The 12,237-nt window shown below is 37.1% G+C and overlaps 1 protein-coding gene across 1 annotated transcript; it reads left to right on the top strand.

Annotated features, from left to right (window-relative positions):
• The first annotated feature begins 1,229 nt into the window (after positions 1-1,229).
• On the top strand, positions 1,230-7,154 carry PRL (prolactin). Its single transcript, XM_065629125.1, has 5 exons — positions 1,230-1,257; positions 2,753-2,934; positions 3,347-3,454; positions 4,866-5,045; positions 6,963-7,154. Exons 1-5 carry the CDS (start codon positions 1,230-1,232, stop codon positions 7,152-7,154), a joined length of 690 nt encoding a protein of 229 aa, XP_065485197.1.
• Positions 7,155-12,237: the final 5,083 nt, after the last annotated feature.

The following is a 12,237-nucleotide window of genomic DNA, read 5'->3' on the forward strand; positions in this document are numbered from 1 at the left end:
ATCATTGCTTCAAGAATCATCTCCATAGTTATGAAATAATGAAGCATTAGGGGTTACATACATACCTGTTCCACAACTACAGAACAAGTTGTCTAGAGGCAAGAAAATTCATTAACACTATACACCATATTTATTATAATCATTTAATTTGGAAAGTCTTTCTATGGGTAAACAGACCTGAGAAACAGATGAAAGAATAAACATTTGCCAACATATTCATACAGAGGAACCTCACACAACCAGAAAACAGAGCCAACCTGCTGGGGCTAGTTTGTAGATTACCACAGATGCATCAGATCTGGAAACAAATGCCACTGATTACGACAGCAGATGTTTTGCATGTGGTGGAAATACGCACCTTTTACGTGGAGAGTTTTCCAGTATAGAAGACAATCTCATGGGGTTTTAGATTTTTTCATTTAATAATGCTGCCTTACTCATAAAACATTTGTGATTAAACAGTAAACATATAACTTTTTCCTCTTTGATTGTTGCAAAGTACTCCATTTTTAATATAAGAACTGCCCACATTTCTCTAAACATCTCTCAGACTAAGGATCTGTGCTGTGTAATATCTGTGTAAATCTAAGGATTTGTGCTGTGTAATATCTTTTTTAACTGTATGGCATTATATACCCAGAATGTCACATCTGTAATTTTACAGATAGTGACCTGTCTTTCCAGGGGCCTCCATTCCCTTTCTATGGATAAATTTCAGTACAATTTATGCTGGTTTTCTCACTGTGGACATTGTAAAACATTGTTTCCCTCCCACAAATAGCCAGAATTTTAACATTAGCAATCTTGGATGGTTAAAGAAACAGGAAATGGTGAAAAGAGAGTTGTAGGTAAGGGCAACAGCAGGCTAGAAACATTGAGAATACCGGTCTCAGAAGTGAGAACTGGAGCTTTCTAGGATCACTGGCATTTGCACCTCATTCAGGACAAAGTTTTGGCACCCTTTTTATCCAACAATACTTAGGATCCCACAGCTGAACTTCTTAATGAAATTTCCTCTCACAGTTAAAAATAAAAATCAAAAAAACAATGAATATGAATGTGGAACAAAGGCGATTTGATGTTTGTAATTATCTTGGTAAACTCTACGACCTTCTGAATGTATGCAAAATGGACCCTGTATGGTGTATATAAAATCGGTGTGTGCAGAGAACAAGAGCAAGCATTAGACTTCTTTCTGGTTAAGCAAGTCATCATACAGGCTCCTTACCATGAGCAACAAGGAGGCTTCACTGAAAGGTAAGACTTTCGCTATTCACTTGCTGATAACTTTTCTATTTCTTTAAATTTATACTGAATTAGGAAATAACTGAAATGTAACAGCTCTAGAAACTGAGGTCGTGCTGCCACTTAGTCTTCCAGTAATGGTGAAACCTGCCTCCGCCTCAAATGTTTAGTGTTCAAAGCCTGGAATTAGAAGACAGCTTGATCCCTTTTTCCTTGGTCTTTTTTCTCCTAAGACTACCTTTGCACTGGGCAGTGTCACAGCAAATTGACTTGAGTGATGTGACACCTGCACACGAAAGACTAAATCCAGACTGCTTTGCTACACCACTCAGAAGGCAATGACTAAAAGTCATTATCCACAAGTCTAGAAGCAATGTAGTAATTTTGAAGTGAATGTTTTCATAACCATCTTCAACTTCCTAAGTCAACAAGTCTCAGTTTTTCTTATTCATAGAATTATTCCCTGCGGTACTTTCCCAACTGCAGTATGCGGTATGTACCTTGTTCATGGGGGAGGAGGAAGGTTTACTTCAATATTGTGTAGATGCTCTTTTACTGAATTTAGAGCTAGAAACTTTTCACATGATAACATTAGCGAAAGCTCTGCTAATTTATGGAGTACACTTTAATTTAGCATTTAAAATAAGTCTAGTGAACAAATAAAAGTAGGAGGCAAATTTCCATAACTAAAACTTTCAGAGTACAGAAGAGTGTTCTTTGAATAAGTACATTCATTTACCAAATATTTGAATTTTTTCCATTGTTTTTCTGTGCATATTTTATTTCACCGAATGGAAAATTTGACTCTGTTAAGTTAATATTTAAAGTTTTAAACAGATGAGATTTTGTGGTTTAGATAATAAGAAGTCCTCTAGATCAGTTTCAGAAGCTCAGGAGAAAATAAACAAGTTCTCTCCGATTTCTTAGCAGCAGGCAATTTAGGGTTAAACTCTAAAGAGCAAAGCAGCACAGCTGCTGGAAGTCTTCTGAAGGAACTCCCAGGACAATCAAAATCTTAAGAGAGTGACCTAACCACCCTCCCACAAAATTAATTCAAACTCCAAATGTTTGCAAAGAAGAAAAGGACCTATGGGAGGAGGAGGGAAAAAAAAAAAAATCTGTTTTCCAAACGTACGTATCTGTGCCAATATCATTGTGTATATTTACACTGTGAAGAAATTTGATTTTTTTCTTTGATTTATCACTATGTAATAAAGTCAGGCACAATGGTAAGAGATTTTGGAATACAGAATACACTGCAGCACAGGTTACTTTGTCTCAAACTCTGTAGCAGACTCTGCTATACAGTCAGGATGACAGAGAGGAGAAAGGATAACAGAACTACAGTGCTTCCCTCCTCCATTGATTTTCAGCAGCCAGTACAGGGGGTGCTCTGAGCCATGTGACAGCGCAGCCAAAATCACCCAGCATCTGGCTCTGACGGCTACTTCTAAAGGCACATACAAGTCCGTTTGATTCCATTTTGGTTTGTTTCAAACCTGAACAGGTTTGTTGCTGGTTGTCCTTCTGGTGTCCAACATGCTCCTGACAAAGGAAGGAGTGACGTCCTTGCCAATTTGCCCCAATGGATCTGCCAATTGCCAAGTTTCCCTTGGAGAACTTTTTGATCGAGCAGTTAAGCTTTCACACTACATCCACTTCCTCTCTTCAGAAATATTCAATGAATTTGTAAGTACTCTGCCTTTTCCTGAGAGTAAGAAAATATAAAAATTCAATTTAATACTTTTTAAGCACAAACATATGTTAACATATTAAATCCTTCAATAAGTAAACAAATATGACTGCTGCACAGACAGTGATTAGTCCCAAAGGTGACCAAACCTGTGTATACTGCTGACCATTGCTAACATCCCCAATATTTCTATTAAAAGATGCCATTTTTCCACCATTCTTCATCTGTAAAACAAGTTTGTGTTTGCTGGGTGCCAGTTTCACCCTAAAGACTCACAAGAAACTTTTGACCTTTACAGCATAAAAGCAGTGATAAAAGCAATGGAACAACAATTAGTTGATACAGTGTTTGAATTGAAGCTCTTCTTACTTATCTGTTTCAATAATGCCTGTCCTTGCTGATCTGTAGGATGAACGCTATGCTCAGGGCCGGGGTTTTATTACAAAAGCTGTTAATGGCTGCCACACTTCCTCCTTAACCACTCCTGAAGATAAGGAGCAAGCTCAGCAGATTCACGTAAGTCCCATTTCTAATGTCATTCAGCTTGAGAGAGAAAGGGGGAAGAGGGAGGGTTAAGCAATAGAGAGGCAGCAGACAGAGAGGGAGGGAAAACGGTTTAATCAAAATAAAAAGTCAGGAAGAGGAAAGCACCAAAAAGCCAAGAAAAGTTGATATAACATTTGCTGATACTAAGTTACAGACTATACAGAATACATAAGTACCAGTAGCTTTCATCTTCCCTTCCTTTTCCTGTATGTTACATTCAGTCATTGCATCTTATTTCCAGTTACAATGTAACCTCCAGTTACCATTCTTTTACAGCACTGAGAACACCACAACTTTTGAACGTTATCTTCAAACACCTTATAGACTATTATTATATTAACAATCATAAAAATACATTGACTAAATAGTGAATACTGTATGTAGGCAGAGGTAAATAGTTTTCCACTAATTGAAAAATTTGACTTTACTAAACAAATGCCAAGTAGATATTTTTGCTGTTACCAGTAGGCAAAAGTGGTCACATCAACATGCAAATACAAAACCTCTAGTGCAAAATACTGCAAAATGCTTGTAAAGATTAGCATGCTACATATGCCAATTTAATAATTATAAACTGAAGGAAAGATGAAGATAGTCTTGTTCAGCCTATGCTCATATATACAATTTGAAAATATGAAGGATAAAAAAATAAGCACAGGTGTATGAGTGGGACTGTGCCAGGGAGAAATCTTTATCAGTTTCATGATGGTGATGTCCTTGCAATCCCAGCATTGTCGTCTTCTCAGTATGTCATTCAGAAATTCTATTGGGACCAACAGAATTCACAGCCCTGGGTACACAACAAGTCTGTTTGTGTTCAGATCCAGTGCATCTAGTGAAGAAGAAATGGTTGAATATTACCATAACCATAAGCTTTATGAATTTTTATTGCCCACAAGGAAGAACAATTTTTGAAACCAGAGAGCTACTGCTGGAAGTACCGCTCTTCAAAGAGGAGGACAGATGAGTTATGTAGAGGCAATAAAAGCTATTTAGTCATTTACTGTAATGTGCGTCTTCCATTCCATACTAAAATTAAAAAAAAAAAAAAATAAAATGTTCATTAAAAAAACAGATAAGAAGTTTTGTTCACAGAGATGAAATGTAGTTGTGCTTGCTTGTTTTTAACGCAGAGAGGGTTTGATGACATTTTTCAGCACTGCTTGTGCTAATATTGTAAAACACGGTGACAACAGTGACAAACTTCAAAAATAAAACTGCATAGAGGCATCTAAGGCAGGGATATAGGGCACATTCAGTGGTAGGTCCTGGAATAAGTTCCCAAATCACTATGTCTGAGTACTTTGCTCTAAATGCCTCCTAATGCTGCCAGTATTTAGCCTTCCTATTTTAACTTCCTTTCCTTAATGTTGGTGAGCAGCATGAAGACCTACTGAATTTAGTACTGGGAGTGCTGCGCTCCTGGAACGATCCCCTGATCCATCTGGCCTCTGAAGTACAAAGAATCAAAGAAGCTCCAGACACGATCCTCTGGAAGGCTGTAGAAATTGAAGAACAAAACAAGCGGCTTCTAGAAGGAATGGAAAAAATAGTTGGGCGGGTAAGTATTAGGTCCGTAACATCCTTCCAGCCTGTTGCTGTCAGGAAAACACACACAGTCATAGGCCCTCCCTCCCTGAAATAGGAAACTGTAAATGTGAAGGAAAAAAAGGGAGCCATGATAGCCGAATCTGAGAACTTTCCAGCTTTCTTCTTTCAGCTTTCTTTTCTTCTGCTATCTTGCAATTTCTAAAGAGAGCGATGTGACAGGCATAGCATAATCCAGTATACGCCCAGTCCTGCTTCAAGGGAAAGCGTAATCATCAGGACTGGTAATAGTCATTCTATCTTTTAGTATTTTGAATTTCCAGTCTTTATTTTTTAAGGATGTGTCTGCGTTTTTTCACATGCACATATTTATATGTATGTTTTAGCATATTTATACACATATCTGTATACATATAGGTGGTGTGTATAGTTTTCAGAAACAGATACTGTGTTTAAAACGGTTCTGGAATTCTGGGCTATTGCTAAGATGTGGCATACAGTGAAGTAATCCTGGTATCTTTCATTTCTTGCACCGTACTGGTTCCTCTGAACTCTGGCTCTGACTTGGTTCTCCCTAAGGTTAGACAACAAAGCTGTTGTCTGACAAAACCCATACTCAAATACCCCTTGTTACCAGTAATTGATTGAAAGCTTTCCTGAATAAAATCAGCTCTAGCTTGTTTATTTTTAAAGGGGCCTCCGTTAGCCCCTAAATATATCATTCTGTCAGTGAGCTAGATGTTAACAAGAGATTCTGGCTTTACTGGCTTTTGCTTAGGCTCTGAACAGCTGAAGAGCATTAAGAGTGCCACCATCACGGTATCCACCACTTTCCACTGGACCACTCAGGGTCTCTCTTTCAGTTACGTGTTTCTTTACTCGGAAACAGCCCATCCAGGCCACAAATGCATTTATGAGTGAAATCAAATACATCTCTATCCCATATCCACGTGTGAAAAGGGTGCAGGCGTGGATCCAAGATAAGAGTAGAAGTCAGGTGCTGCTACAGTTACCCTGTCACCACCTTCTCATTCACATTATTTACAGAAGGAGGTTGAAGATAAGAGTGGCAAATTCATTAGTGTCAGACCACATTTCTGAGTGGCAATAGGTCTATCTTTTTTTTGCCTGTTGCTTAAACTGAGTGATAGCGGCTCCACAAATACTCTCCTATGAGCTTTCACAAAGTACAGCTGGTGGCAAGTAAGGAAGATGCACAAGGAACAACAGGCACAGATTTCCTTCCTGCTATGCAAGGTAGATTTCTGTGATATGATAAAATTAATTATCTCAAACAACGAGACCTAAACCAATCTTCAACTCAGATACTAAGTCAGTACATGAGTTCCTACACATAGCTTTCTAAAATTAGAAGTCACTGCATCATTCAGCTTTTTTTTTTTTTTTTAATGGAATCTGAGGTACAGCACATCTGAAGATGTGCTGTTGACAGATTCATCTGGTAACATGTTCCTGAAGCTGCCTTTATCAGAGAGATCACCTAAGAGATGAACCTAGACAAAGCTGGAGATACACAAAAAGACGTTCTAGGAACAAGTGTTAACAAAGATTTCAAGGTGGAAGGAACCAAAAAGAGATGTCACTGAGTCCATGCATGCATGAAGGTTTGATTTCCCTGCAAAGTCAGATTCCACTGGACGTTGGTTAACACACTAGTTCTTTAAAACACTACTAACACAGTTAAGCTTTTTACATATTTTAGGGAAATACACTGAAAAATCTGACAAGTTAATTCAAAATCTGCATGAAGATGTAGAACATTATGCAGAATAGTGGGAACCATAACAGGAAACACTTTACAAGCCATACACTAGCAACTAGCATTCCTCAAGACCAGTATTTTAAATGCTCTGTTCTACATCCAGACTGATTAACTATCACTTACTACAACATCATTTTGTGTCTTTAGGTTCATACTGGTGAGATCGGAAATGAAGTTTACTCTCAGTGGGAAGGCCTTCCATCCCTGCAGCTCCCTGATGAGGACTCCAGACTCTTTGCCTTTTACAACCTGCTGCATTGCCTCCGCCGAGACTCCCACAAAATTGACAACTATCTCAAGCTTCTGAAGTGCCGCCTAATCCACGATAGCAATTGTTAATCCTAATAGCTTACTGAAATCATTTGTCGTGGTGTTCTTGTTGCTTTGCCACTTTTCATTGCAAACTCTATGAAAAGTCACGCTGTACAGTACTAGGATCATCAGTAACTTTCAGGCATGTTTGTGTGAATTCTGGCTACAACTATTAGCACATTTTATCTCAGTGTTTTGAAATGTTATAAATTACTAGTATGACAAGAATACACTTTTTTGTCTGATCTCCTCACCTAGTAGCCTTTCAGTAATAACCAGGACATGCAGTTATAAATAAAAATATTATTAAATCCAAAAGTGCATAACACTAAGTGGTGTCAGTGAATGAAAAATAGCTGGTGTGGTTTATACCGTTAGCAGTAGCTTCTTTTTGGATCTCACTCTCCAGTTACTGATGACAGGATATCTTACTTCCATTGTTCTCTACACACCCTTCAAAAAAGAGGGAAAGAAAAACGAGGGACATCCATCACCTATTACACTTAACTACTCTACTCTTAAAGTGTGGTCTGAAATCCAATCTACTTGGATCGATGCTTTTACTCTGGACAAAAACTGTCTGAGTAGGGACGAGAAAGGTAAGAAATCCATCCTGGCTATTAATTCCCCATGCAATCCATGGAGAGAGAAGACACATCTGGAATTTTAAGGACAGAGATCCAGGTATATCTACCTCTCTACTGACTATTTGGAGAAGAGGCATTTCCAAAGGAAGGTTCATTACATTTGAGGTAACTGAGGGTAAAGGAACCAATAGGTTTCAGCAGGTCCCGATAGGAAATGCTGGGCATCCATATCATATCCATCTACCCTTCACATTCCTCACAAGTGATGTGGTAGTTGCAGTTGTTCAGAAAACTTTCTAGCTATAAAAAGGCACTAGCTGAGCTAAAGTGTCAGCTGTCCTAAACCTAAAGTGTCTCCATTCACTGTGGGTTTAGTCACACTGAAAGTTTTGAAGGCACTCATTTTGAAACACTATGCTTAAACATGTGAAAACTGGAGAGACCAAAACAACTTACTACTTTTGAAAAAATATGGCTTACAGTCACACAGCAAGAAAGAAGCCAAATAGCACCTTCAGCCATTGACCATAACTATACGCTGTCTTTGTAAGCCCTAAACAAACTCAGCCTTGGCTTCATCACACAGCTTTAGCAGAGAAGAGCTTAAATTCAAATCAGATCCTCATGGGTTTGGCTTTCCACTAGACAAGTCTGCTGCATTGGTCCAGAGTTTGGCTGGCCTGGAAGAAGAGTGAAACACCAGAGAAGATAAGTTTGAGGACTTAAGCCTCTCATTACCATAACAGGATAAACATAGTTATAATAGGTATTTACACAGATTAGATAATACGAACTGCTAGAAAGGTCTCATTTTAGCCATCTCTATAAGGATATAATGCTACTTGCATATCTAATTATGTGTGTGTATATATAATGGGTTTTTCATGTCTTCATATTTTCAATTATTGATTGCCTCAGACTTTTTCTGGTTAAGTATATACTGAGTCCATTCTTAATATATATAAAATCACCTGTATAGCAAACAAATTCCTTGTTGACAGTCATAACTGACATCTTTTACAAGCTCTGAAATGCACAAAACTTGGGGCATATGCAACAGTGGTTTAACAGCACACAGCTGTACAACACTACAGTCAAGGAAGAAAATGGGTAAAATTTGCCAGGCACACGCAAATGCCTAGACTAGAATTTAATCTGATCACAATATTCTGTTTTTTCTTATAATGCCAAAGGGAAAAAAGGCATTTTAAAGGGAAAAAAAGAAAAAATATCCTTTATAATTACCACAAGTGCTTAGAATTACAGTGTGAGTTCTTATTCAAAAGAAAACATGAATAATGGGACTACTCTGTATTGAGCTGGAAAAACGATTATGTCTCCTACTCCTACCTCAGAATCTCTTTAGAATTCCAAAGCAACTTGATTAATAGGACAGACATTCATAATTTTACACTTACATGACTAGATCTAAAACAATGACTTTTATTAAATTCTTAAAAATTACAGTGCTGAAACAATTGTTTAAAACTTGCATGCACTGGCTTTATTGTAGCCTGTTTTAGTATAACTATGAGTTGTTAATTTCATAAAGAAAGATGAGAGAGAATGACCAAAAAAATTCTAAAGAACTGAAAAGCTATCTGGTTTGCAGCTGTTTAGCTAAAGAGGTATTTAAAAGTGATCTGGTTCATATTCTGAGCCATCACAGCTGTCACAGACAGAAAGATGCTGAACTCCATGAGCACATTCAAAGCTACACCTTCATTGTCAAGTGTCCTGGGACAGACAATGCCTTTAGACTTTGAATGTTCAAGCCACAATATAGGCCAGTTGGCAATTTTCTTTTTTTCAGTTGCTAATAGGAGCAATACACTCTTATCTCACTAATATTTCATTAATTAGTGCATGTTCATAAGACCTGACCAACTATTCTCTTCTGTCCAATAAAAATAGTTATATAGCCAACGTCTTATTTTACACCAAATTGAATTAATAATAAACATTTGCTTTCTAAATGAAAAGAACATACATCAATAAGAGTTTTATTCCAAGTGTATTAACCTCTGGCTACTTCAGGTTTCCAGCGTTTGAAATGGCTAGCTTTCTAATTATTTATTCAACACCCAAATATGCCATATTTAAATTTCTGCTGTTTTCTTTATTTCTGTTCATTTAAGATTGCTTAGTGATAGGAACGGAAAGATCCATGTGGTTGAAATAGAGGCCCAGTTTCTGTTCCCTTTGAAAATTATATCCAAGCTTCCATAGATGGCACTAAATTTAAGATAAGACCTTGTGACACCAAATCTAAATGGTACGAAGTCCAAACCAATTTATCACTGGGAGCATTTATCACTGAACACAACAGAGCAATGGAGACATGCAAAACAAAAATCTAACTTGCTGTTCAAGATTTTTGCCTAGACTCTAGGACTATATCCAACCGTTGGAGCAAACAGAAATAATTTTCAGGATGACTTTAAAGCAAAGAAAGGAAGATTTTACTGACAGTACATGCAGAATATGTCATTTGGAACCAGCTGCTTAACTAGTAATGTGATAATCTCTGTACTATCTTTTTTTTTTTTTTTCTTTTGAGATTCTACAAAAAGCCTCCAATAGTTTAACTTCTAGTGGGGAGGGGGGCGGGAAAGAGACTGTAACTCATCTGTACAGTACAGTTTACCTTCACAGTATTATTTCAAAGGCAATCCACAATTCTATAACAAGGGATACAGTGTAGAAATCGCAAATACCATCTAAGTTTAATTTCTGAACATAAATTCTCTGATATTTTAAACTGAGTCTGCTTATTATAAATGAAATGTATACAAACAATAAATTATGTCAGACATGTAAACTCAGTAATCATACTTATGTATATATCCATACACTATAGAAATAAAATACTACAATCTTGCATGAGAATAACATCATAGGCATACGTATTCCCACTGAAATTACTGGGTTTACTGATCTGTAAACCTATTCACACATACGACTATTTCTACCTCAAGCTCTTAGTGACTTGTGCCTGCAAATGACTGGCAAACCTTGAAGACTGCAGCAGAGCCTCAATGTTCAATTCAATTGAAACTTAAGACTGACTATCCATAGGTTTATGTGAAGTGTTAAAAGGAGGTTTAAGACTAGTTTTAAAACATAATTGTATCTTTTTGAAGTTCCTTGTGCTGGTATCCATCTTTAGGAATGAAGCTAAATTCAAATAAACATCAATCTTGGAAAATGGTAGGAATGTCAGCTATGGTGTTCCAACTATTTTTTTTCCCCAAACAACTCAATGACTATCAGATAACATTTCAACAATATCTACTATCTTTGGGATTCCAAGGCTATATTTAGATACACTCCTTATAATTGAATATTTTTTTAAATGTATGTTTCCTCATAGTGATTTTTCATTTTCTTTCATGTATTCAACTATGAGGAGGAAATGAAAACAGATGAGTAATGGTGCCTAACATCCTCTGACCTGTATCTTTTTTCATACAGGTGAAAGCAGTACAAACTGCCCTTACCTTCAGTGAAAAAAAAAAATAGGTTCAGAGACTTCTCCCATTTTCTCTGACCTTTTTTTTTTTACGGCCCTACGGGCAGATTCCCTGGAACGCAAGAAAATACAATGATATTTTAAAGGAAAATCCAGGGCCCACCTTTCAATCTGTAATTTTATTGTGCATTGGGGGAAAAACCAAATCCTGTTGCTTACATTGTCACTAATTCTCTTTCATATCAACATGTTTATGCTCCTTTAATCATCTAATAAGCACTAGAATCTCATGATAATATTCTGGGTTTTGGGGGGAAGAATAAGTTGTCATGGCATACTGCCTTCTTATTGAATTACGAGATGTAATAACTTTTTGGTGTTTTCCCTCATGAAGGAGTTCTGAAGTTCTTTCATTGAATGGTAACATTTTATACCAATATTGGCCAGTCCGCATCATCTTATTGTTCTTCCTCGGTACACAGTGTGAGGGGTAACAAACTATAATAAGTGAAAGGAGGTTAAAGAAAGACTTTCAGGATCACAGAAACACTTGGTCTCTGGCTCAAGAAGTACTGACGTATAGATGGATGAATGTTCCTTTCCTTTTTACTGTTGATACTGATCCCCACTAAAAGTTCTGAGGACATGTCTTGGACAGAGCCCTTTTCTGGGAATTCCTGTATTTCACAACCATTAAAAACGGATGGCATAGCCACTATCCAAAATTTGTTCAAGAACACTTCTAGAACAAACACTTCTTTACAATTTATCCAGTCTGGTACCACAAAGTGCTTCGCCAAGCATAAAAATTAATAGTATTTACTAACAATATTTAATAGTAGTAGTCTCTCAAAAACTCACTTTTCCTGTCAAACATCACCACACTAGTTATGGGAACACTTTTCCCTTTTTAATAAATGATAGGGTTCATTACACTGAAGAGTTCAGATCACTTATTAATTCATGAGTGACAGTGTGAGTCATCAAAAATGCTAAGAGCAGTCATTCCAGCATGTCAAAGCTATAAAAGTCATATCGATTGTACCATATA

This window comes from Caloenas nicobarica, chromosome 2, assembly GCF_036013445.1.
Source record: "Caloenas nicobarica isolate bCalNic1 chromosome 2, bCalNic1.hap1, whole genome shotgun sequence".
Classification (NCBI taxonomy): domain Eukaryota; kingdom Metazoa; phylum Chordata; class Aves; order Columbiformes; family Columbidae; genus Caloenas; species Caloenas nicobarica.